Source organism: Hippopotamus amphibius, chromosome 8 (assembly GCF_030028045.1).
Source record: "Hippopotamus amphibius kiboko isolate mHipAmp2 chromosome 8, mHipAmp2.hap2, whole genome shotgun sequence".
Classification (NCBI taxonomy): domain Eukaryota; kingdom Metazoa; phylum Chordata; class Mammalia; order Artiodactyla; family Hippopotamidae; genus Hippopotamus; species Hippopotamus amphibius.
Window position 1 is genome coordinate 50,933,828 of NC_080193.1, and position 27,619 is coordinate 50,961,446.

The following is a 27,619-nucleotide window of genomic DNA, read 5'->3' on the forward strand; positions in this document are numbered from 1 at the left end:
TAAATGGTTGTGGAACTGTTGCCCAATCCAAGAAGTAGAATATTTAAAAATTGCTTACGTCTACCTACTCGCTCTTTTCATATCCCATCCTCCACCTTCCCTACAGAAGTAACCACTATAATTAAATTCTATTGTTATCATTTCTTGCTTTTGCCTTTTTTTAGTTTTGTCAAATACATAGGAATGACTAAATCATATACTGTTCGATTTGCTTGTTAATAAATTTTATAAACACGGTATCACACTGTGTGCATTCTTCTGAGACTTGCCTTATTCATTCATTATGTTACTAAGATAATTCCATGGAGTTACATGTGGCCGTGGTTCCTTCCTTTTCACTGTTGCATGATGTTCTATGGTGTGAATATGCCACAATTTATTTATTTTTTAAAAGATAGATTGATTGATTGACTGATTGATTGATTTTTGGCTGCACTGGGTCTTCATTGCTGCGCACAGGCTTTCTCTAGTTGTGGAGAGCAGGAGCTACTCTTTGCAGTACAGAGGCTTCTCATCACAGTGGCTTCTCTTGTTGTGGAGCACGGGCTCTAGACGCACGGGCTTCAGTAGTTGTGGCACGTGGGCTCAGTAGTTGTGGCTTGAGGACTCTGGAGCACAGGCTCAGTAGCTGTGGCAGACAGGCTTAACTGCTCTGTGGCATGTGGGATCTTCCCAGACCAGGGATCAAATCCGTGTCCCTTGCACTGGCAGGTGGATTCTCAACCACTGCGCCACCACGGAAGCCCTGCCACAATTTATTTTCCCATTACCCTGTCAATGAACATTCTGGAGGTTTCCTGATGTTTTCACTCTTACAAACCGTCTTCTGTGGGTACTCTAGGACAAGCCTCCTGGTATCCACATGCTAGAGCACCTCAAGGGCAAGGTCCCAGGAGGGAAGTCAGTAGATAAAGGAACATAAAGATGATCATCCTTACAAGACGAAGCCAAATTCTTTTCCAGTGTGACTCTGACGACTTACAACCCCCAACAAAATGCAAGAGACCTTGCAGTTTACATCCTCTTCCACACAAGGTATAATCAGACTTTATTTTTTTTGCCAATCAAATACATATAAAATGGTATTTCAATGCAGTCTTCATAAAACTTTTCCTAATTACTAAGCTAGTTAAGCATCTCTTCATGTGTTTATTACCCATATTTATTTTCTATTCTTTAGAATGCCTTCTCAAGTCGTTAGCCCTTTTTTCTATTGTTATCTTTTGCTTTTTAATCTATAGGAGATCATTATGGCGCTAATCTTTGTTGGCTATATGTATATGAATCTGTCTTAGTTTATATTCCAGCTTTTATTTTTTACTAAGATGTCCACTGATGAACAGAAATTCTTAATTTTCATGTACCTTTAACGCTTTTTGTATTCAGAAACCTTTCCCTTCTCTCAGTCCAGAAGGAATTTTTGAAGTCATATTTCTAATTTATTGTTACTGTTATATAAAAATACAATAAACTTTTTTATATTGATCTTATATTCAGTCACTGTGCAAAACTTTCCTATTCTTTCTAGTAGTTTTTATATAAATTCTTTGTGTTTTTTTATGGACATGTCCATAACATCTAAACTAAAAGAGACAAACATTGGTATAAAGAGGAAAGAAAACTTTAAAAAAAAAAAATTCAAAAACAAAAAAGTTTGACCACTAGAAAAGGAAGAGATGAGATAAAAGAAACATAGAAACATAAACTATGAATAAACTAAATATCCTCGTGAAACAGTTAGAATAAGAGAAAATAAAGGTGAAAGAGAAAGGTGATAAAAATAAGGGCAGAAATCAATAAAAGTTAAAAACAATAAATAGATTCAGCAAAGTTAAAATCAGCTCTTGGATAGGACTTCAAAATTGACAAACCACTGGCAAGACTGACTGCAACAAAGAGAAAGGTTACATAGGTAATATTAGTAATAAAAAGGGGATGTAATTGCATACTTAGTAGAGACCAAAAGGATAATAAGGAAAATCAGTCAGCTAGTTTGTGCCAATAAACATGAAAATTTAGACAAAAGGGATATAGTCTCATAAAAAATTAGTTTATCAGAGCTGACAGAAAATGAAATAGAAAGCCTGAAAACTTTTATAACTGTTAATGAAATTGAAGCAGTCATTAATAATACTCTTACAAAGAAAACTTCAGGACAAGATATATTCACAGGTAAGTTTTCTCCCACATTCAAAGACTAGATCATTCTAACTTATACAACTTCTTTAAAAGAACAGAAAAAGAGGGAATAATCCCTACTCATTTAATGAGACCAGTATTACTTTGATAGCAAAGTAGAAGAAAGTACAAGATAAAGCACAAAAAAAATACTACTACTTAGCCATTTTAACCCACTTAATAAAATGGGTTAATAATAAAACAGCAATAAGTAATTAAATGGTTTAATAAATAAATACAGATGTAGAAATCTTAAGCAAAATATCAGCTAACTAAATTTATCAATTGTAAATATCAATATACAAAATATACTATATCATAGCTAAACTGGGTTTATCTCAAGGATATAAAGCTGGTTTAATTTTTAAATATATAAATATCTTTTACTTCATTAAGGGATTAAAGGTAAAAAACATACAGTCACCTCATTAGATGCACATGTACTTTTTTTTTTTTAAACTCTTTATTGGAATATATTTGCCTTACACTCCTGTACCCGTCTCTGAGGCACACCAAAGCGAATCAGCTGCATCTACACACATATCCCCATATCCCCCACCTCCCGCAACTCCCCCCCACCGTCCCCGTCCTGGCCCTCCAAGGCATCTCCCATGAAGTTGATCTCCTTTTGTTATACAGCAACTTCCCACTAGCTATCTATTTTACAGCTGGTAGTGTAAATATGTCTATGCTACACATGTACTTTTTGATAAAAGCCAACATGAATATGATTTAAAAAAAAAAACCACAACGCCTCTTAGGTAACTAGGATTAAAAGGGAATGTCTCTAACTTGATAAACTTAATCTACCAAAAAATAAAAACAAACAAACAAAAATTACAAAAAAAAAAAAAAGAAAGAGAGAAAAAGAAATCATCCTAATGGGGAAACACTGGAAATAGTCCCTTTAAAGACCAGCAACAATGGGAATTCACTGGTGGTCCAGTGGTTAGGACTCCAGGCTTCCTCTGCAAGGGGCATGGGTTTGATCACTGGTCAGGGAACAAAGATCCCAGAAGATGCATGAAGCGGCCAAAAAAATCAATCAAACAAACAGACAAACAAAAAACCAGCAATAAGACAAGATTGCCTATCATTACCACTTCAACACTGATTGAAGATTCTTTCTTTTAGAACTATATATCCTTTTCACAGAACCTCATGCTAACCTTCCCTTCAAATGTAACTCTAAAAAACGTGTGCTTAGATCCAAGGTACAGTGTTCTGAAAAGGTAGAACACTCCTCCCTCCCCTAAATCATTAGCAAGTTTCCTTCTAAAAGTGATGCTGTCCAGCATAGCTATTTTAGCAGAAAAAAAGGAAAAAGTATAATTTGACATAGTTGTAAATCCAGAAGTGTTATACAGGCTAAATACCATCTTCCTTTGGAACCAAGGAATTAAATTCATTTTGCTTTTTCAATGCAGAACTTAAAGGGCTGTTTTAATCCATAATTTTTTTCATCTTATGATCCAACTGGTATTATACTCAATAACATTTGTAATTTAACCACATTACATGTGTGAACTTTACACTCTAAGGAGAACTAAAAAGACAGTCTATGGCACTAAAATGATAATTTAAAAAAAAGTGTTTTTTTCCCTTTTGAGAAAGACACCGGGAAATTCTGGTTCATTTTATGCTTTGCTCTGAAAATCCAGCTGAGTTTTTAGTAAAGAGAATGACTTATTTCAGGATTAATGCTTTTCATTCATGTGACAAATGTTTATTAGGGGCCTCCTGTGTGCCAAGCACTATTCTAGGCACTGGTGCTGCAACAGTGAACACAACAACACATCCCATCCTTGTGTTGCTTGCATGTCCAGAAACATGTGACTGTTGTTAATAATAAACACAGGTGCATCCGGAACGTTCTAGTATAGGGATCCCCTGTCCCATTATATGCTTTCCTTTTTTCTCTGAAAATCCTCCATTATGATATTTTAGGTACAAAAAAAGGTGTCTGGGTTGATCCCCTTCCAGGCTTCTGTCACTGTTTCACACCAGAGCCACACCTCACTGAGCTTTTCTTGGTAAGTTAATTTATAACAACCACAAGAGCCAGCATCTCTAAAGGACACCTTTCAAAAAGACATGCTGCATATACTCTCATTAAAATCGTGCATTTAAGTATTATTATTGTCATTTGATGGATGAGAAACTGAGGCTCAGAGAGCTCAGTGATGCCACACACTATGGATATTATTTCAAGTTTTCCTGATTCCAAATCCTTCATGAACAATTTCCAGTATATCTGGTTGACTCCTTCCTTCCTGCATGCATGCATGCATGCATGCATGCATTCTTTCATCCACCATCTTAACAAGCCCTGAGTTGTATATCAAAGAGAACTTTGGATTTCATGGTGTTCTCCTGAGTGTATGCTGAGTGTAGTCTTTATCCACCATCCATCAGTACCACATTTCCCCCAGCTATGTAATACCGTGCAACCCAAATGGCACACAGATCCTTCTTCCTCTTCCCTCACCAGTGTATAGGATAGAAAAACTCAATTAATAAACGTTTTAACAATTAGAGTTCTTTCCAATGGCATAATCTGATTTGTACAGTTGTGAATCCTCTAATGACCTATGATGGAGGAGTCCAAACAGGGGCTGAATAAGGAGAGGACAAGGGGGATTCATTCATTATTCATTTGTCAAATACACATCCACTGAGTGCCAGGAACTCTGAGACCATGACACTAAACAAAACAGATGGAAACCCCTTCCATCCCAGTGAGAAAGAAGATAGACAAGATACCTTCTAAGTTCTCTTCTAACACAAAAGCTCTAGGTTTTTAGAAATAAGGAGAAAAAGCAGCAAGAGAGAGAGGTGAGTTTTCTGTTTGTTGTTTTTCAGCAAAGGCTGCAGGACAGATTCAAGCTGAAAGGCAGATTCTGGGAACAGTAACAGCAAATCCAAGCCTGTTCACCATCTGTGTTCTGTGCTGGTCCTCTGCTCACCTCTCACACTCACTGCACACACAGATCACAACCACTGCCAGTTGGCACTGCCTTTATAAATATTATATATTACTCTCGTAAAGCCACATGACCTCTGTAACTCTAACTGCCTATGGAGAAGACTGGTAGTCACTGCCCTCTTTTGACCCTTTTTTCACTCCCCAATTCCCTCACTAGCTCCAAGGAGAAATTCTCTTCTCCTTTATGCCAACTCAAACTTGATTCTTTGAGATTGACCCCAAAAGTCCCTCCAGGGAGACAGCCTCACTACTTCATGCCTTTTGCTGGGAACCCTTTGTCTTCAATCTCAGAGTCATCATCCATTCATGGGCCCAGCCCTTTAATAAGTATTCAGTAAGCCCTTGCCATGTGCCAGAGCTGTAGTGGAAAAGGTCACAATTCCAGCTCTTACGGAGCAAGCAGGGGAGGCAGACAGGGATAAGAGCAATTTGATGGTCATGGTGAGACAAGGGGATTATGGAGTCCCGGGGAGGGACGTAAGCCTAGATCTAGAGTTCTGACTTGGAGATGATCCACTCCATTTGGGAGGGAAAAATAATTCTTCATCTGACATGGGAAAATAAGACCCTATGATAGTCCATGATGTAAGGTCACTGAGAAGGAGTTGTGAGAGGGACAGGCAGGTATGGGCAGGCGTGGGGGGTGTCTGTATCATACTTTTGAGAACTTGCACGATCTTAGTTCCCCAACCAGGGATCAAACCTGGGCCCCTTCAATGAAAGTGCCAAGTCCTAACCTCTGGATCACCAGGGAATTCCCTGTGCAGCTGGTATTGTTAGTGGCTTTTAATATTTCTAACTTCTTCTCCCTACAACTAGACTGTAAGCTCTGTGTGGGCAGGACCATGCCTCAGTCTTCCTCCCTGTGGCCCACAGCACTTAACTGAGTGATGGTGCATGGTGAGTCCCCAATGAGTACCCACCAAGACGACCTGTAAGCATGGCCAAAGGAGAGGCTTCCCTCTGCCCAAACGGCCTAGGAGCCTTCCCGTGCACACTTAACTTTCTTTCCTTGCACACTTAACTTTCTTTCCTTGCACATCTTCAGGCCTGTAATATCCTCCAAAAATTAGTCAATAATAGGATAGCACACTCGCTGAATCATCCAGAAGGCCCTTGGAAACAAAGGGTATGTCTTCACCTGGTCATGTGTCTTATGATTCTTTTTTCATTAATTAGGACTGATGGTGAAGTGACTGACACAGCAAACTCTGGAAGGTGGGGATGCAAGGGTCAGGCTGGCCAGCTGAAACATTGTAAAGGAAGAAACTGGGATCTTTCCATCTTTCCTCAGTTACCAAATTGTCTCCTTCACAGCTGGTCATAAAAGAAACTGATTGATTGATCTTTTCTTTGCTAAAGTCTCTCTTTGATATAAAACTGACATGGGACAACTGGATAGTCAAATTAAAAAAAAAAGTTGGATCCATATATAAGGACAAGAATACACACCATCTGGGTACTAGGAAAAAAAGCATGAGTTTTTTTTTTTTTTTTATTAACAAATTTGCAGTGAGCAAAGGCTTGTCATAAAAGACTGATGAACTTGACCATATGAAAATAAAATCTTTTATACTGCATAGTACATCCTAGGTGATGTTCCAAGCAAATGAAAACCTGGGAATGACACGGACAGTTTGTATCACAAAGGAATAATCTCCCTAAATTTTACAAAGCTCTTAGAAATGGTGTTGAAAAAGACTAACAACCCAGTAAAAAACTGGGCAAAGTTCACTTCCAGATGATTCACAGATTTAGAAATACAAGTGACATTTAAGTAGATTTAAGCAGAAGTTCTCAGCCTTACTCTTCATAAGAGAAATCAAATCCGAAGCGCCCTGGAAATTCATTTCTCCTACGTAAGACTGGCGGAGCATGGTTGTTTGACCTTGAATTTGCTGGTGAGGCTTTGGGGGACCAGGCATGTCGATCACTGCAGCTGGATGAGAAAACGGCACAACTTCTCTTACAATGCATTTACTGACTCAAAAGACTAATTCTGGGAATCCATTCCATAGAGTTAGTTACATTAACTATGGTGCAGCCACACAACATAGCTGTGAAAAAGAGGGAGGAAGACTTTTATGCACTGACATGGAGTGATGTTCAGGATATACTGACTTGGAGGAAAACAGAACAAAACAAGATGCAGCATAGTGTATACACTTTGCTTCACTTTGTATACAAAGTACTTATTTGCATCTGCTTGGTTTGCGCAAAGAAAGACTAGAAGGATGAACAAGAAACCAGTAAAGATGTTTAACCTACATGAGGCGAGGGGCACAGGGCTAGGGGAAAGGCTTCTGTGATCAGAACAATAAAATCAAATTCTGAAAAATGAGACCTGAGGAAAACTCTGAGAAGATCTCCAAATAGCAGAGATTGCTGGATCCTGAAGCCTGAAGCTTGACGTCCAAGTCACTATAGCCTTTGTTTACAGTGACAGATCACGCCTGGTGGGAGCGGGGGGATCTGGAAGACATCTAGCCTGGGATGGGCCGAAAGAGTGGAAGGAAGATGCTTACCCAAGATCACTAAGTAAGTTATGGTCCAAGAAGACACATGCATGCTTCAAGTTGGGTGTTTGAGTCCTTCTGCACTGCAAGGATTTCGTGGGTGCTGCAGTGCAATGAATGATGTCAGCAGAGCTTTGGGTCTTCCTTAAAAATATTGATCCTGTCGCCTTTCCTTCTGCAGAATCCTCATCAAATTCAGGAAGATACCTGGAGATTTCTGGGGGAGGGAACATCCCAGGATGAAAAGGGCCAATGTGATACATGATAGCATAGGTAGGGCCAAAACAAACGAAGATAAAAGGGAGGTTTTTTTTAAAGAAAGTGGAAGGATGAGGGTGGAGGAAAACACTGTTTATGATGCTCTGGAAGTAAACTGATTGGGGGAGGCTGGGAGCCAACCATTAGCCTTCTCTGCCAGACCAAGACTGAGAGCCAGCTTGGCCAATACCATGGAAAGGATGCTGTCTCCTTTTCTAATTAAACTCCTTAAAGAGTATGCTGATTTATTCATTTATAATAAAATTCCTAGTCTAATTAAAAGTAGAACATTTCTCCACCTGATCCAGCCTCACCATATTTCTGGGTCTCATGTAATTGAATCTGGAAACAATGATGCTGAGTGATAGCTTGGGATATTGCTACTTATTGTGAAAATAAATAATAAGGAAGGAGGATGCTACTGGGCTTGTTTCAGGGAAGTTTAAATCAGTTCTTTCTTACTTAGGCTGAATTTTAACAACAGATAAAGAGAACATGACATTTCCCTTAATGAAATTGTATAACCCTTGCTACGTTATGAGGCGGGTTTAACCTTTCTGAGGCTGCAGCTTCACGTTATTTTGGCCCACAGTTTGTAAGGTCCCTGTGCTCCCCTCCCCTCCTCTAAATACCTCAGCCTTCATTTCCAGGAATTGTTCCTTCCCTCGGCATACTTAACATACTTCCGTTCGTGTTTATTTAGCACTCTGCAGGTTGGAGGCCTTATGACATCAATGATCGAACCTGAACTGTTCCATGAGAAGCAGGCAAGGTGGGCATTGGATAGCAGATGGAACGAAGGCTCAGAAAAGCTAACATTATTGGTCCAAGGTCACAAAGTCTATTCACTAGAACCCAGGTGTCCTAACTCGCAACTACAGGCATGTCCAACACATTCGGCCAAATGGCCCATGGCTTTTGGTTTCTAGGTTCTAAGCAGTTCATGGAGAACAACGAATTGTGTGATTTGCTGAATCATGCTTGACATTTTCCTGGCAAAACTCCTGGCTGCCGATTAGGAAGGAATCCTGTTCTTTTCACAGAGCTCACCTGCTTGGTTGTATATGTTTCTAGGGCTTTGGCTGGTGGAGGAGAAGTGGTTGGGATGGGAAAATGTTAGAAATGGTTTCTGTCTTTTTTCTTCAAGTCTGAGAACAAAATATTTGAAATAATTAGAATGCATCTGTCTCCTTTCTCCCCACACCTCAAAGATATGCACATCACATTCTTTTTTTGCAAACTTTAATAATTACCTGCAGAAAGATTCCCCCTGAACACTTAGTCCTTTCTTTTTCCCACTGACCCCATTTCTTCACAGAGCTTCTTCTACTGGCCCAGCATTTTTATTCCTGAGATTTATGTTAATCTTTCTTGTCTTAACCATTCTATGGAAGAGTTCTGGCAAGGGGCCCTTTCCAAATGTCACTATGTGCTTTTAAGCCAAGTATGAAACACTGAGGTCCCCCAGGAACCCCAAACCCTGTTGACAATGTTTTTTCTTCTTTTAACATCTAATTGCAATTTACCTACTTCACTAGAGCAGTGTGAGGATTAACTGTCCTCGGGTAACTTTCAAGTCTGTAAAGGATTTCCATCTCCTCAGGGCACGTGTTCTCTAAGAGAGACAGAAATGAAATACTAATAAGAGGATTAATGGGCAGCAGCCTCAAACAATCTGTGCTCTGTGTTAGTACTTCAGACAGTCGCCATGTCCCTGATACTCAGACAGAGGCACTGGAACAGGCTCCAAAACCAGTGTGAGAGGCCCAGACAGGAGCACGACTTTCCCTTCCAAAGCCCCTTGGAGGGCTTGCATCTTAACCCCCAGTCAGGTAGCCGGGCCAGGCCTGGTGTGCCTGCCGGGCAGGCAGGGGGATTTGGCTGCTGTCATAGTTTGGTACAAATACTTGACAGCCTGTCCCTCCCAACAAACATTTCGGATACCCAGAGATTAATCTTGTCTTGGTTGCTTCTTGGCCCTGCTGACATCTTGTACAGGATAAGGCTTTGTTACTAGGGGCTGCCGTGTGCACTGTAGGAAGTTTAGCAGTATCCACGGGCTCTACGCTGCAGACAGCAGCCCTCCCGCCACCTGTGAGTTCTGACAGCCCAGAACGTCTCCAGACATCACCAAATGTCCCCTGCAGAGCACAGTCACCCTGTTTGAGAGCCACTGGGTTAGATGACCAGAGTGAACACTGGAGGTATTCCTTGGATTATGCGTAAAGCGCTACAAAAAAGTCATCCTCAGCCTGGGGCTGAGAGCTGCAAGTGCCTTGGAGGTCTTCCAGAATTCACGTCCTTCTGCTCCCCCTGCATGAGACTGAGGGGACACACACATTTTCACAAATGAAATGGCATCCAATTCATTGCTTATTTATTTAAATCCACTGTCCAGCTTTCTTTCAGTCCTGGCAGCCAAAGGCTGCTACTCTGCACAGCACTCTGTATCATGTGCTCCCCCACCTATTTCACAACCAGCAAGGATTTGTTTTGTGCTTTGAAATTCTACTTTGCAAGCTCCTTGCTTAAATGTTTGGGGACTCAAGGCGGGTAGTGCTGGGGGTGCAGCGGTAACGGTGGGGGGAGGGGAGAACGTCCATCACAGAGTGACAAACTCGGGGGAGGGCATCTCTCCCCTCCAAAATGTCTCATTAGGGTCCCCAGACTTGGTCTCCATCTCCTCTGTATCCCGCAGTCCAATTTAATTGAGCGACGGCCTCGCCACGGCACACTGCTCTTTCGACAGGAGGGTAAACTCATTCTGTCCATCGTGACATTTGCTTTCTTAAGGGCCTCACAATATACAGCTTTAATAATTAAATGCAGGTCACATTGCAGCCTCCCTCTCAAGCCTCCCTGAGGACACAGTGGGTTCTTTCTGATGGTTAGCTTCTGACCACGTGGTTTTCAGAAACGAGCGGGTTGTTTTTGTTTTGTTTTGTTATTGCGCGTGACACATTTCCCCGCTAAAAAACCCCCAAACTTCAGCAGAGTGCACACCCAATCGGAACAGCAGAAAGGCCTGTGGCTTTTCTGACGGTGAATAAATGGTGACAGAGAGAAATCGGAGACCCTGGTTCCAGTAAGGGCCTTGGAGCAGCCTGCCTGTCATGGTCAGGACTTCCCATTTGTCATCCAGGGAGGTTTAATGCTGGGAGACAAATCCCTTGTGTTTTACTGCACGTGTTCATTCCCCTCGAGTTGGGATGGGCTTGTCAAATATAAAGCCAATCTTTACAATGATCTAAATAAGAGAGAGGATCCAGAAAGGACTAAAGATAACTCTTACCTGTAGGGTCCATTTCAAAACAAAAAATTTCTCCAGGGGAACAAAGAATGATTATAACGAGTCTGGATTAAGTTTAATCCAATGCTGATTTTGCACATTACAACGATTTGTCATCTTTAAGTCATGTGCCAGATGAGTGCTTTAAAATAGATGAAACTTTGCATGAATTCTCTACAATATAGCAAAATCTGATTGCTCTATTAATAGCCAAAGTCCTTGGCCTCAGCAAGACAGGGTGGCAGCGTTTTTAAAATTCATCATCTCTGCATAATTAGTTGTGCATCTCAAAATATTCAAGCTGAGGAATTAACCAGGAACTGGAGTCGTTATCCTTCAGCATCCCTTTTAATACTGGCCCACAGTCATCATGTCCTTGCGTTTTTCTAATTACGGCAAAACCAATTGTTTTTAACGCAACTGCCCTGGCTCTCTGTAATTTGTTGAATGTAATCACCTTGAAATGAAGAAAACGTACTTTGTGTTGAAGAAATGGGGGCTTTTTTGAGGCGCATGATCTGGCGGCTGTGAGACTGTGGTTCTGAAGCTTTGCTCATTGGCCCTGATCAGTGCATTTGAGGGTGTGGGGTCTGAGGAGGTGGGGAGTGCTCTTAAAAGTAAGCTTGAGAAGCCGAGAAAAGATGGCGGCGAAGTAGAGAGACGTGGAGTGCATCCCTCTCCACAGATGCATTGGGAATGCACGGAAGGACGCAATAATTCCCACAGAGAACCAGCTGAACACCAGCAGACGGCCTCGGACACCAGAAAGGACTGTGGGGAGCCCGACATAGCCGGTAGGGAGGCATCTACGAGGGCTCAAAGAGGGTGAAGCGGCGGAGCTGTGGCAGACGGGAGGGAGGGAGTAACATACGGAGGGTCCGCAGCGCAGCTCAGCGTTCCCGGACCCAGACATCGATCCGCGGCTGAATGGAGGGTCCAGGAGCGGAGCATGGGAACCGGAGAGCTGGTTCAGGGTGAAAAACATTGTTGCCGGTAGGGTGACGGACCAAGAGGACAGGAGGGAGGAGGTCCGCGGAAAGGAGTGCCCGACCGTGAGAGCTGCCCGGCCATGATGGCAGCTGGAGGCTGCAGGCTCACGGGCAGGGGGGGAGGAGCCGCGCGCATAGCCTCTCCCTCTCTTTCAGCACCTCTGCAACAGGCAGTGGAGAGACGCCTGTGGGCCACCTAAGGCGCTCAGGGATAACAAGCACCCTTAGGCGCTCGGGCGGGGCTAGATTAAAACCCCTTGCAACACCAGCAGCAGGGAGGCTGCCCAGAGGAAAAATAAAAACAACAACAACAGCAACAACAACAAAAAAACCAGAGAGAGGCCCAACTCTAAGACTTTCTGTTTACGCCTGAGCCACTGGCGTCCCTCTGCAACAGGCACCTCCAAGCCGGACTGAAACAACAGTGCGCCACTGCTCTCTCACTCCCAGGAGAAGGAGCCACTATTGCACCCTCTCCCTCCCCACACACCCACGCTTACAAACAAACAATAAAGGAACCTCTGCTGGTCACAGAATAATGCAAAAAAACCCAAGGCAAGGAGAAGGACACTTACAGCTGAGACGCTAAGGAAACAGAAATAGTAGTATCAATACCTATTGAACTGGTCCATTCTGGGATCAGTTCTGGATTTTTATTTTTCTTTTTCTTTTTCTCTTTTTTTTTTCTTTATTAAATACGATCTTAGTCCTAAGGGATCTACAAGTTTTATAACATAATTTTTTAATGATATTTTTATGCTTTTTTTTTTTTTTTGCCTTTTTATATACTTCTATATCTAGCTAAGTTTTTGGTAGTACGGACAATATATCTCTCATACTTTCCTTTCATCCCTATCTTTTATACATTTCCATTCCTTTCTTTTTATTTGCATATTTCCAACCACATTACGCTCTTCTGTTCCCCTTTCTTCCAGCCATTTTAAGTTTATTTTATCTTAACATACTTATAAGCAACACTATCGGTCTGCTCAGACTCCTTGCTCTATTCTACAGATGACACACTGTCTTGGTATTTAATATTAGGCTTTTGTCTTTATCTTAGTTCTTAGTACAGTTGTCTAATTACATTCTGAGAATCTCCATTCTCTCTGGTGGTACTCTGGCTCTTTTCTATATTTGATCCTAGCTTACAAAATCTCCCTGGATTAATGTTTGTATGTATAAGGTGTTATTTGCTTGTTTGTTTGCTTTTGCTTTTGTCTCTGATTTGTTCTGTTTCAGTTGTCAATTTCTGTTGGGTTTCTCTTTGAATATCTGATAGCACACTGGGGTTCTGTCAGGTCTTTCTAGAGCCTTATGCCCTAACGGATTCAGTAATTGTGTGTCTTATACATGTATGTGTTTCCTAGACTTAATATTCGTTCAATCCAATACTTGGACATTAGTCTGAGGCTTGGACAGTCTTCTATAAACACCTCTATCGCCAGGACAAGCAACCCCAAAAGTTTGGACAACCATGAGGAAACAAAGAAACACCATGCAGGCCAAGGAGCAGGAAAAAAACCCACAAGACCAAATAAATGAGGAGGAAATAGGAAAAATGCCTGAAAAAGAATTCAGAGTAATGATAGTAAAAATGATACAAAATCTCAATAACAAAATAGAGAAAGTACAAGAAACAGTTCATAAGAACTCAGAAAAACAAACAGCAATGGATAACAAAATAACTGAAATTAAAAATACTCTACATGCTATAACCAGCAGAATGACTGAGGCAGAAGAACGAATAAGTGAGTTGGAAGATAGAATGGGGGAAATAAACGCCACAGAGCAGGAAAAAGAAAAAAGAATAAAAAGAATAGAAGACAGTCTCAGAGACCTCAGTGATAACATTAAGCATACCAACATTCGAATTATAGGCATCCCAGAAGAAGAAGAAAACAAGAAAGGGTCTGAGAAAATATTTGAAGAGGTTCTAGTGGAAAACTTCCCCAACATGGGAAAGGAAATAATTAACCAAGTCCAAGAAGCACAGAGAGTCCCATACAGAATAAACCCAAGGAGAAATACACCAAGACACATAGTAATCAAACTAACGACAATTAAACACAAAGAAAAAATATTAAAAGCAGCAAGAGAAAAGCAACAAACAACATATAAGGGAAAACCCATAAGGATAACAGCTGACCTTTCTACAGAAACTCTGCAGGCCAGAAGGGAATGGCAGGATATACTGAAAGTCCTGAAAGAGAGAAACCTACAGCCAAGAATACTCTACCCAGCAAGAATCTCATTCAGATTTGATGGAGAAATCAAAAGCTTTCCAGACAAGCAAAAGGTAAGAGAATTCAGCACCACCAAACCAGCCTTACAACAAGTGCTAAAGGAACTTCTCTAAGTAGGAAACACAAGAAAAGGAAAACACCTACAAATACAAACCCAAAACAATGAAGAAAATGGGAATTGGAACACACATGTCAATAATCACTTTAAATGTAAATGGATTAAATGCTCCAACCAAAAGACACAGACTGGCTGAATGGATACAAAAACAAGACCCTTCTACATGCTGCCTACAAGAAACCCACTTCAGACCAAGGGATACATATAGACTGAAAGGAAAGGGATGGAAAAAGATATCCCATGTAAATGGAAGTCAAAAGAAAGCTGGAGTAGCAATACTCATATCAGACAAATTAGACTTGAAAGTAAAGACTATTACAAGAGACAAGGAAGGACACTACATAATGATCAAGGGATCCATTCAAGAAGAACATATCACAATGGTAAATATCTATGCCCCCAATATAGGAGCACCTCAATACATAAGGCAAATGCTAACAGCTATAAAAGGGGACATCGACAGGAACACAGTAATAGTGGGAGACTTGAACACCCCACTTACATCAATGGACAGATCATCCAAACAGAAAATAAATAAAGACACACAAGCTCTAAATGACACATTAGACCATCTCGACTTCATTGATATTTATAGGACATTCCATCCAAAAATGACAGACTACACTTTCTTCTCAAGTGCACACAGAACATTTTCCAGGATAGATCACATCTTGGGTCACAAATCAAACCTCAGCAAATTCAAGAAAATTGACATCATATCAAGCATCTTCTCAGACCACAACGCCATGACAATAGAAATCAATTACAGGAAAAAAAACTGCAAAAAATACAAACACATGGAGCCTAAACAATTCACTATTAAACAAGAAATCACTAAAGAAATCAAAGAGGAAATCAGAAAATATCTAGAAACAAATGACAACGAAAACACAACAACCCAAAACCTATGGGACGCAGCAAAAGCAGTTCTAAGAGGGAAGTTTATAGCAATACAGTCCTACCTTAAGAAACAAGAAAATGATCGAATAAACAACCTAACCTTACACCTAAAACAACTAGAGAAAGAAGAACAAAGAAACCCCAAAGGGAGCAGAAGGAAAGAAATCATAAAGATCAGAGCAGAAATAAATGAAAAAGAAAGGAAAGAAACCATAAGAAAAATAAATAAAACTAAAAGCTGGTTCTTTGAGAAGATTAACAAAATGGATAAACCATTAGCCAGACTCATCAAGAAAAAAAGGGAGAAGATGCAAATCAACAGAATTAGAAATGAAAAAGGAGAAGTAACAACGGACACCTCAGAAATACAAAACATCATGAGAGACTACTACAAGCAACTATACACCAATCAATTGGATAACCTGGAAGAAATGGATACATTCTTAGAAAAGTACAATCTTCCAAGAGTGAACCAGGAAGAAATAGAAACCATGAACAGACCAATCACAAGTACAGAAATTGAGGCAGTGATTAAAAATCTCCCAACACACAAAAGCCTAGGACCAGATGGGTTCACGGGCGAATTCTATCAAACATCTCGAGAAGAGTTAACACCTATCCTTCTCAAACTCTTCCAAAATATTGCAGAAGGCGGAACACTCCCAAACTCATTCTACGAGGCTACCATCACCCTGATACCAAAACCAGGCAAAGATGTCACAAAAAAAGAAAACTACAGACCAATATCACTGATGAATATAGATGCAAAAATCCTCAGCAAAATACTAGCTAACAGACTCTAACAGCACATTAAAAAAATCATACACCATGATCAAGTGGGGTTTATCCCTGGGATGCAAGGATTCTTCAATATACGCAAATCAATCAACGTGATACATCATATCAACAAATTGAAGGATAAAAACCATATGATCATCTCAATAGATGCAGAAAAAGCTTTTGACAAAGTTCAACATCCATTTATGATAAAAGCTCTCCAGAAAATGGGCATAGAAGGAAATTACCTCAACATAATAAAAGCCATATATGACAAACCAAAAGCCAACATCATTCTCAATGGGGAAAAACTGGAAGAATTCCCTCTAAGAACAGGAACAAGACAAGGGTGTCCACTCTCACCACTATTATTCAACATAGTTTTGGAAGTTTTAGCCACAGCAATCAGAGAAGAAAAAGAAATTAAAGGAATCCAAATTGGAAAAGAAGAAGTAAAATTGTCACTCTTTGCAGATGACATGATATTATATGTAGAAAACCCTAAAGACTCTACCAGAAAACTGCTAGCACTAATTGATGAATTTAGTAAAGTAGCAGGATACAAAATTCATGCACAGAAATCTCTTGCATTCCTATACACTAACAATGGAAGAGCAGAAAGAGAAATTAAGGAAACTCTCCCATTCACCATTGCAACAAAAAGAATAAAATACCTAGGAATAAACCTGCCTAAGGAGGCAAAAGATCTGTATGCAGAAAACTTTAAGACATTGATGAAAGAAATCAAAGACTACACTAACAGATGGAGGGACAAACCATGTTCCTGGATTGGAAGAATCAACATCGTGAAAATGACTGTACTACCCAAAGCAATTTACAGATTCAATGCAATCCCGATCAAATTACCAATGGCATTTTTCACAGAACTAGAGCAAGAAATCTTGCAATTTGTATGGAAATGCAAAAGACCCCGAACAGCCAAAGCAATCTTGAGAAGGAAAAATGGAGTTGGTGGAATCAGGCTTCCTGACTTCAAACTATACTACAAGGCCATAGTGATCAAGACAGTATGGTACTGGCACAAAAAGAGAAAGGAAGATCAATGGAATAGAATAGAGAACTCAGAAGTAAGCCCAAACACATATGGGCACCTTATCTTTGACAAAGGAGGCACGAGTATACAATGGAAAAAAGACAGCCTCTTCAATAAGTGGTGCTGGGAAAATTGGACAGCAACATGTAAAAGAATGAAATTAGAACGCTTCCTAACACCATACACAAAAATAAACTCCAAATGGATTAAAGACCTACATGTAAGGCCAGACACTATCAAACTCCTAGAGGAAAACATAGGCAGAACACTCTATGACATCCATCAAAGCAACATCTTTTTTGACCCACCTCCTAGAATCATGGAAATAAAATCAAGAATAAACAAATGGGACCTCATGAAACTTAAAAGCTTTTGCACAGCAAAAGAAACCATAAACAAGACTAAAAGGCAACCCTCAGAATGGGAAAAAATAATTGCCTATGAAACAACGGACAAAGGATTAACCTCCAAAATATACAAGCAGCTCATGAAGCTTCATACCAAAAAAGCAAATAACCCAATCCACAAATGGGCAGAAGACCTAAATAGACATTTCTCCAAAGAAGACATACAAATGGCCAACAAACAAATGAAAAGATGCTCCACATCACTCATCATCAGAGAAATGCAAGTCAAAGCCACAATGAGGTATCACCTCACACCAATCAGAATGGCCATCATCACAAAATCTGGAAACAACAAATGTTGGAGAGGGTGTGGAGAAAAGGGAACTCTCCTGCACTGTTGGTGGGAATGTAAGTTGGTACAGCCACTATGGAAAACAATTTGGAGGGTCCTTAAAAAACTACAAATAGAACTACCATATGATCCAGTAATCCCACTCCTGGGCATATACCCAAAGAAAACCATAATCCCAAAAGAAACTTGTACCATAATGTTTATTGCAGCACTATTTACAATAGCCAGGACATGGAAGCAACCTAAATGCCCATCAACAAATGAACGGATACAGAAGATGTGGCATATCTATACAATGGAATATTACTCAGCTATAAAAAGGGATGAGATGGAGCTATATGTAATGAGGTGGATAGAACTACAATCTGTCATACAGAGTGAAGTAAGTCAGAAAGAGAAGGACAAATATTGTATGCTAACTCACATATACGGAATCTAAAAATGGTACTGATGAACTCAGTGACAAGAACAAGGACGCAGATACAGAGAATGGACTGGAGAACTCGAGGTATGGGAGGGGGCGGGGGGTGAAGGGGAAACTGAGAAGAAGCGAGAGAGTAGCACAGACATATATATACTACCAACTGTAAAATAGTCAGTGGGAAGTTGTTGTATAACAAAGGGAGCCCAACTCGAGGATGGAAGATGCCTTAGAGGACTGGGGCGGGGAGGGTGGGGGGGACTCGAGGTGGGGGGAGTCAAGGAAGGGAGGGAATACGGGGATATGTGTATAAAAACAGATGATTGAACCTGGTGTACCCCCCCCCCCAAAAAAATAAATAAAAAATTAAAACAAACAAACAAAAAAAACAGATGATTGAACCTGGTGTACCCCCCCCAAAAAAAAAAAAAAAAGTAAGCTTGAGAGCATTGTGACCTGGAGACCCTAGCAGGAAGTCAATTTATGAAAACTGAAAGGAAATGAAATTCCAGTTCCTGACTCTGTGGAGCCCACGGTATGGCCTCAGGCAGCAGAATACACCTATTTAGTACTCAACCAGCTCCTCTCTCAGAGGATGTTTCGAGTCCGTAGGTCTGACTAGAAGCATTGAGGGAGCAGGGCTGTGTCACTAACCTGCCCTCAAACCCCCGTGTCCAGCACTGGCCTGGACACAGGGCGAGAACTGAATGAACCAGATGAACTAGCTTAGAGGTCAACTCTCTTCTTTGCTTTCATTCTTTCTGTCGATCTTGTTTATCCACTAACCAGTCCAACTTAGAGATTTTCAAAGAACAAACATTGGAAGACAAAAGGTTCTCACCCAGCATTTGTCTCTTTCTGGTCTTAAGGTTGTGATGCATTTTCATCAATAAGAGTGACTCTCTGTGACAGTAACTCCCAAGTTGGGGCAGAGATTATGAAAATCAAGCCAGGGGACTGGGACCATTTAAAAGAAACAAAACAAAACAGAGGAGTCTGATATGCCTCCAACAGCTCCCATGAAGAGTCATCATTGAAGAGGAAGCTAAATTATGTCTACCTCCTTGAGAAAAATTAGAAAAATGGATTCACCAATTTCTATAGCATAGCCATCCAGAGAAGGAGAAATGTCCTTACTGAATTTCGCTCTGTGGGTAGCTGATCTGGGTCTTTCTTTCTCTGGACAAGGAAAGGCCCAAATGGATGATGGATGCTGCATGAGGTTAACCAAGGTTTTAACCAGCCCTGTGTTGCATTTTTATTCAACATTTATGATCTTATTCAACACCTATGATGTGCCAGGCCGTGCTAAGTCCAGAACACTAATGAGAAACAATCTTGACAATGAGAGAGCTGAACATGCAAAGAAATAGCTATAATCTCAAGTGGCAAGTAACAGAAATAAATACAGAGTATTGCAGAATAGACAAGGAAGGGCAACTTGGGCACGGCTGATGGAGGAGCAATGGGAAGACTTCCTGGAGGAGGTAAAGTCTGAACCCAATCTTAAAGACAGACTAGGAGTTACATAAAGGTTAGAGAAAAAGGGTGTTGGAATGAAAGCCATTCCAAGAAGTAAGACCATGAGAGCAAAGGCATGGAAGTCTTGAGTGCTTTATGAGCCCATAGGCAGGGTTGTGGAAGATAAGATTCTCCTGCATAAGAGGTGGAGGCCACTGAGTGTCCATTTTCTGGAAGCCTCGGAGGACAGACTGCCACTGCAGGTGCCTCCCCTACCTGAGGGAAATTTTAGGGAACCAGGGAGAGAGGGTGTGTTTGAGAAAGGCCAACTATCTTGGAGAATATCCACTAAGACTTTAAGATCTACTGGAAAATTCCATTCTGCTGGTTGGGGACCCCTATTATAAACCCTTGTTACTTAAAGAGGGAAGGGGCTCGGGGGGGTAGGGGGGTTGGGGGAGGGCGAGAGGTAGGAGTGGGTGAGGGGTGGGTAGGAGTGGGGGAGGGGCAATCTCACTTCGCAGGCACAGGTAATGAAAGCAAGGCAAAATCGTGACTCCAGAGGGAAGAAAATCTCTACTGCACACTAAGGCATGTACTCCTTTAGTGTTTCTATTTTCTTTTCCTGTCAACTTTGCCAACATCCAAAAAGTTATTGGTGCTACATAGACCCTACACATCCCTTCCCATGCTTGCTGGAAGCCAGCACACAGCCAGAGCTGTGCCAGCTGTCTGCACACATTGATCCCTTCCTGGCTGCACTGATATCAGCCAGGGCTAGGGGGTGGCTGGATCGGTCAGGGCGGGCAGACGACAGAGCTCTGGCAACAAGTCCACGTTTGAAGACAGAGGGCAGATGCCTGGCTAGAGGGAAGGCTCTTCTCGCTGGTCATGCTGCTTTCAAGGTTACTCTGCACCTGATCCCAAGAAGCACCATGTGCCCAGAGGCTAAAGCAACAGAATGAAAGAAGGCTGCTCCTCTCCAAAAGGGATTTTCTCTGCTGGAGGGAAGAGGATGAGCACGGTGAGGACAGAGGACAAACCTGAGGCTGAGATGCTTTATCGTACAGGCGGAAGAGAGAGAGAAGTTAAAGGGGCAAGTCTGCCGTTCACCAGGATCCGCAGCTGTCAGCCAGTGTGTACTCCTTACTGCTCTGCACAGCTCATTTACCCGAAAGTGACCTCGCTCATACTCAGGTACGTCCTCATTCAGAGTCAGACAACTTGTCTTAATCTTGTTCCTTTCTCAAGATGTTTTCAAACTGCCTTTAGACCATCTCCTCTTCCCCATCCCCACTTCCTTCCCTGTCCGCACCCCCGGAACCCCACTGCCAGAGTGAGAGACAGGTCTCAATATGAAGACTGTGTCCCTCTTTTTAGCAAGTAGCATATGGAATCATGGAATTCCTCCTTGACACACTTCCTCCACTTGGCTTCTAAGATGTCACACTCTCCTCCTCCCGGCTCACTGCTGGCTCCTTCCCAGCTGAGGTCCTCTCTCTGTCAGCACTCTATACCCCTCCTGATCTGACCTGGACACAGGGCCTCAGATGCCATCAACACGCTGACACCCCAATTACCTCTCCAGACCAGACCCGACCTGCCCGTCTCCAGACTCACACAGTCCACCACCCACTCACATCTCTGCTTGCTCAATGGGCACCTTGAACTTAGCGTCAACTACCAATCTGCTTCCTTAAGCCCCGAGCTCAGCCTTCTCCATTTCAGTGGGCAGAGCACTCTCCCTTCTAGGACCCCAACCTGGGACCCATCCTTAACCCTGCTTTTTCCTTCACCCCCATTTCCAATCTATCAGTAAATCGTGTTATATTTTTAATTAGAACTGGAATGAGACCATTCTCACTCCTTGTATTGTACAGTGACCCAAATCTGGCTCTTAATATTTAAAGTTAATTAAAATAAAAACAAATTAAAGAAAAATGGAATTCATAGAGAAACTGCAGCAAAAACTAAATTTAGAAATTCAGTTCCTTACTCACATCAGCCACATTTCAAGTGCTCTGGAGTCATGGGTGCGTTATGGCTGTGGTACCGCACAAAGCTGATACAGAACACTCCCCCCACCACAGAGGGTTCTGTTAGCCTGTGCTGCCCACTCCTTTCACTGTCCCCACCCTGGTCCCAGCCACTAACCCGTCTTGCCCAGATGAGTGTAACAGCCTCTTAGTCCATCCTGCCTCTTCACTCTTCACAACACGGGCCGCCGGAGCGGCCCTTTGAAAACATCTCAGGTCTTGCCACTCCCCTGCTCAGAGTTGTCCAGAGGCCCCATGCATGGCTCTCAGGAGGAGCAGCAGAGTCCTCAGAAAGGTGAGCAAGGCCTCACGAGAGCTCTGGCCCCTTTTCCATTTACCTGACCTCATCTCCCAGCCTTCCAACATCCTCCCTCTGCCACAGCCACGCTGGCCGCCCGCTGCCCCTGCCTCAAGGCTTCTGCACCAACTGTTCCCTCCCTGAGAACGCACTTCCCCCACACGTCCTCCGGGCTCACTCCCTCGCCTCCTTGGGGTCTCTGCTCAAACACCACCTTCTCAGTGAGCCTTGCTCTGACTGCTCCATATAAATTTGAACATCCGTCCCCTCCTGGCCCCACCAACCACCACACTGAGCAGTCCTGCTCTCTGATATCCTACTATGTTTCACTTGTCTTTTCCATATCTCCTTTCAACAAACTATATACATTTACTAGTTTGTAATATGTATTTTTTCCGTCTGGCAGAGATCTTTGTCCACTTACTGCTGGAGAGCTGGCCCAGAGGAGGCTTTTAATAAGTATTTGTTCAATAAATGAATGAAGTTTTAGAGCTGGAGGAGCAGTTCATGTCAATGAGGTGAGGTTACTCACCGTGGACCCATGTTACATTCAAGGGAAGCGCTGGACTAGGAGCTGGCCTGGCCTTAGGCGTCTTCATGGGGAAGGACCCACGACAATGAACTCCCCTTCCCCTTATCTGTCACAACCAGAGGGACAATGACAGATCCTGGAGAGCTAACAAGGACAAGAGACTAACTAAAACACCACGGGTGTTTGCCTCTTTCCTCCTGCTAAGCCTTTGCAGGATTCACCCATTTGGTCCTGCTTCTCTGATGACTTGTAGGACAGGGAACAAAGGAGGCTCAGGTTAATGACTATTCTCACATGCCTATCTGATCCACACATGTCACAAATCTCAAGACTTTTGGGAAACTGGAAATACACATGGTTTCTAGAATACATTTTTTTCCAAACCAATACATCAGACTTGTTTTAAAAAGGAAAGTCATGGTTTCATCACATAATTGCCAAATTAGTATCTGAGAAAAGTTGATTACTCCAAAAAGAATGATTCTCCATTGTATCATTAAAATATTTCTGACAATTCAGAGTGGATTAGAAGCAAAGCAGATCCCAGATCGCATTCTGTGTTAGAGGATCGTCTGTCCTCTTGTATTTGTAAGGAAATGCCATCTGAATAGATACATACTTTTAATGCCTCAGGATGATGGTTTTTCTACTGTCAATTCTCTTTCAAATAAAAATAATGTGAGAGAGTTTGAACCTCGTAAACAGACCTGCTCATAATGCCATGGGTAACAGATCCAGAGTTACAGAGCATGATATGAGCAGAGAGCCCGGAACACTCCATCCACGGCTCACTGGATGATTTAACTTGACAAAGTATGTAATTAAGAACAAAGTTAATCTTTATAGTCATTCCTTCGTTACGGAGATAACTCCATTGGAGACTTTTTGGGAGATGCCACATTTGGAAATAAAATCCTTACAGACTGCACTGCAATGTCATTAAGATAATACCAGAAAACAAACTGATGCGTGCAATGTTCTATAAGTGCCAGAAAATTAGATCTTGGGAGAGACACGGAGCTGAAATATAAAATCAAAGTGGGTGGAGACAGAGCCCGGTGAGAGGTGTGATTGGCAGCTTTCCCGAGAGAGAGAGGAGCCCTCAATGTCCCCAGGGGGCCGGCGTGCGTTACCTGGGGTGGCGCTCTTCATCGCTTTCACTAACTTGCCCCGTCCAGCTCCAAAACCATTATCTCCACAGTTGGGGTCACTGTCACTATCACTGCCACCGCTGGCAGAGTACGCACACATTCTGGGTACCTTGTCCTAAATGAGTAATATGAGACTGTTAAGATTATTCACGCAAGTCAAAATGGGCAGACCATCCCGTGAGGATGTTCATCTCTGGCTGTTGGTGTGGGCACAGATTTCCACTCCCGCCACCCCATCCCCACTCTGCCTGGTCCATCCATCTGCTTCACGCGGAGCCGGTGCTTTTTACTCAATCACCAGAGCTGCAGAAACGGACCCGCGCTGAGAAAGCCATTGACCACACACTGCCATCGTCCCAGGTGCAGGACAGTCCCCACAGTTACCCATTCTGCATTTTGTACACTGTTTTTTATGGGGTCTTATTTTTCTCAAGTGCCTATTAGAGCTGCTGTCCCAAGTCTAATGGCTTATTTATTTAACTGATCTCACCACTGGCTTTCAAGTTCAGGAGGTATGACAATACTTAACTTCGGGAACAAAAGAATAAATGTTTGCCCAATACATAATTTTATTCCAGCTCCTAAAAGGATAGGACCCTTTAGGAAAGTACACAATTGCTAGCCCTATAGAGTTATACATAATCCTTGAATCTACTAACAGTTCACAGGTCAAGGGACTCAGTTTCCCCTCTTGCTCACATGCACACATAGCCTGACCCACAAGGATGTCACAGGTGTGACAATAACGCCAAGTTCAGGAATTGTTGAGGTTGTTGATACCGCATGGACGGTTTTACCATTGCTCACACAAGCAGAATACCGATAGCTACAACCGCAACTCCTGTGTGTCGAATCCAGAGTGTTTGGGGCTCTCTTTTATGTTTGCAGATTGCCCTGTTAGAGCCGATTATTCCACACCCACCCCAGACAGTTCAGGCACAGATGTATGGGATGCATCTCTAAAGTCAAATCTGTTTGGGGGGGGGGGTGTCATTTGGTTGGAAATTATAAAAACAAATTTCAGGATGTAAGCCCCCTCAGCTGGGGTTATAAATTCAAGCAACTACTCATTTTCTTTATTTCGTCACTCATTTAATCACTGATCCACCCATTCAAAAGATGCTGATTAAGTACCCGCTCTGTGCTAAGTGGTGTTCTAGGCACTGGGGGTACAGAGTGCAGTGCAGGAGATACTGGTGGTCTAGCAAGGATGATGTTTGTGAAGGATGACAAATCTACAGCAGTGGTTCCAAGGGAGCCCCGTGTCTAGAGTTCCAGCAGGACACTGGGTATGATGAGATGCACTTTTTTCATCCCTCTATTCAACAGACACGGATGGAACCAGGCACTGTGCTTGGAACTGGAACTATAAAGCTCACTCTAACTTTAAACTTTCCCTCCCTGGCAGTCAGTGAACAGAGTTGTGAATTCCAAGTCACTGTTTTGACTCCTACACGTCTGGGCAGGGTTTCCAGTGGGAAGAGCTGCTGCGGGATGATGAGCAAGGGGACACCAGAGAGGTGTGTGTGTCGCGGAATGTGAATGTTGGGTGAGGAGCGCCCTACCATCACAACATCACATGTAGAGGGGACAGCACCCTGCATAATTCTCTTTCTCTCTCTCTCTCTTTTTTACTTTCTTGGAATTGCTTGAGCCTTCTGCCACTATCTCCACCTGATGCTTCGGAACTGTTTCCCCTCCAACTCTGGATGTCTTCTAGGGTTTTCTCAAGGTTCTGGTCCCCAAATCAAGCACAGAGTTCTTAACAGACTGCTTCCCAAAGAGTGTTCTGTGGGCCAGCAGCATCAGCGTCACCTGGGAATTTATTAGAAGCCTTTGGATCTCACCCCACCTGGACCAAACAGGACACGGGGTGTATGTGGGAAGCAGAAAGTTGTGCCGCCTTCCAGGTGATTCTGATGTCTGCTCACGTGTGGGAACTACTGCTTTGGAGAAAACTGAGAAAACCCTAACATTTCTGTTTCTAAATTAAGTCATGATAGAACACACTGGTTTACTCTCGTGCCTTTCAGAACCCTGTTCTGAGTGCTAGACATGGAATTCAGAGGGCTGAGTTCTAAGGTCACTGTCACAGTAGCTTTGCCTTGGCCCCTGACATGGTCCAGCATCTCTGGAGCTGCTGTCCTGTGCTGTACACTGAGGCTGTGGGTCCAGGGGACCGCTTCCCCTACTTGTCCAGGGTCCCGTCTCCATGCCGAGGCGTTAAAGGATGAAAGAAGGCTCCACCACACTGGCTGCGGGGATCTCAGATGTGGGCTGATCTGGGTATTTTGTCATCAGAGTTGGGTAGCAGCCCTAGCAGAAATAGTGCTAGGGCCTCCTCCTGCTGAGACTGGGAGAGCCAAGGCTGCAGAAGCTGGAAGGTCGAGGAGGGGCTGGGAAGCTCTGGTAATTGATCCTTATGTCTTTCCTCCCATTCTTCTCACGGTGGGCACCACCCAAGACCCCAAAGTGGGCCACCCTGAGGGCAAGCTGAAAAACCATGAACAGGATGAACACGGCCCGAGCCATCAGCTGGAAGAGGTAAGCGGGAGGGCACTGAGGAGGGAACACCACGTAGCTCCCAGGGAGGACCCAAGAGTCCATGAGCCCTGAGTCTCTCCTCAGGTTCAGTCACACTTCAGGAGGCCCGTGTATGGGCCAACTTCGGGCAGATGAAGAGCCCACAGCAAAAACGGTGGGGACTGAGGAAAAACACATCACTGACCCCGGCAAGACCCACTCCACGCCTCAGTTTCTCCATCCCAAAAGGGACGATAATTACACCTGCTTTACCTGTCTCATGGGAACAAGGTAAAGGTTAAAGTAACTGACAAGGTAATGAAAAAATATCATTGAATCATTCTAAGTGGTGCTCTGAGGGCTTGGAAGAGTGAATGACCATTCCACAGCGTCCAATCAGGGCAGACATCCTCACCTCAAGAGTCGGGGTGCAGATGGGTGGAGGCATTTGAATCACAAGAACCCACAGTGTTACTTAATAACTCAGGAAAAAAGGAGAGCCTTGGGCCTTGGTCTTTGAGCACTGAACCCACAATGAATCTGGTTTCATATTGAATCTATCACAGAAGTGGTTAGGAGGTCATCGTTCACACGCAGGAGCAGCTGGTGGAGGGTGCCCCCTTGTCGGCCTCTCCTTACCTGGGTCTCCACAGCCGCACCGTCACCCCCCCAGGCTGGAAGTGGCTTGCTCCGCGTCGTGTTTTCAGCATATTCGAATGATGGACAAGTCTGAGGCCTCGGGTCGGCTTCACTCTGCATCTGGGAATTGATTTTTCCTAAATGAGAAAATGTATATGAAATCACAATCAGTTTTCCTCAACTCTTTACACGTTTAGGGAGGAGGGTAGAGGAGATGGTCAGAAATCATCCAGAAGGTCCAGACACGGTGACGGCTTGGCTTCCCTACATTCTGTCCCCTGCAAGTCTGTGCTAACAGAAATGTCTGCATGATTGTGTGTGTCTTTACAGGACGTCCACCTTGGAGACCCAAAGGCAAACTGTCCTTGGACCACTTTTCCACAAAACGTTGAGAGACTTTTCATATTAGCAAGGGTTCAGTGGGCCAACTGCTTGGGAAGAGCTGCTCATTCCTCAAATAGTGTTATACGTCAAATAACCAACAGGTTTCTTTTTTGGAGGACTTCTCGGAGTCTTCATTATGCTGATGGGGATTTTCATATTTCCAA

The 27,619-nt window shown here is 42.9% G+C and overlaps 1 protein-coding gene across 1 annotated transcript in view; it reads right to left on the reverse strand.

Moving 5' to 3' along the window:
* NCKAP5 (NCK associated protein 5) overlaps positions 1 to 27,619 on the reverse strand; it is a 928,785-nt gene that overhangs the window by 35,657 nt on the left and 865,509 nt on the right. The window contains exons 17-18 of the mRNA XM_057745121.1: positions 27,072 to 27,208; positions 23,892 to 24,024 (exon numbers count right to left, since the gene is read on the reverse strand). Coding sequence (XP_057601104.1) covers positions 23,892 to 24,024; positions 27,072 to 27,208 — 270 coding nt within the window. The remainder of the gene's footprint in view (positions 1 to 23,891; positions 24,025 to 27,071; positions 27,209 to 27,619) is intronic.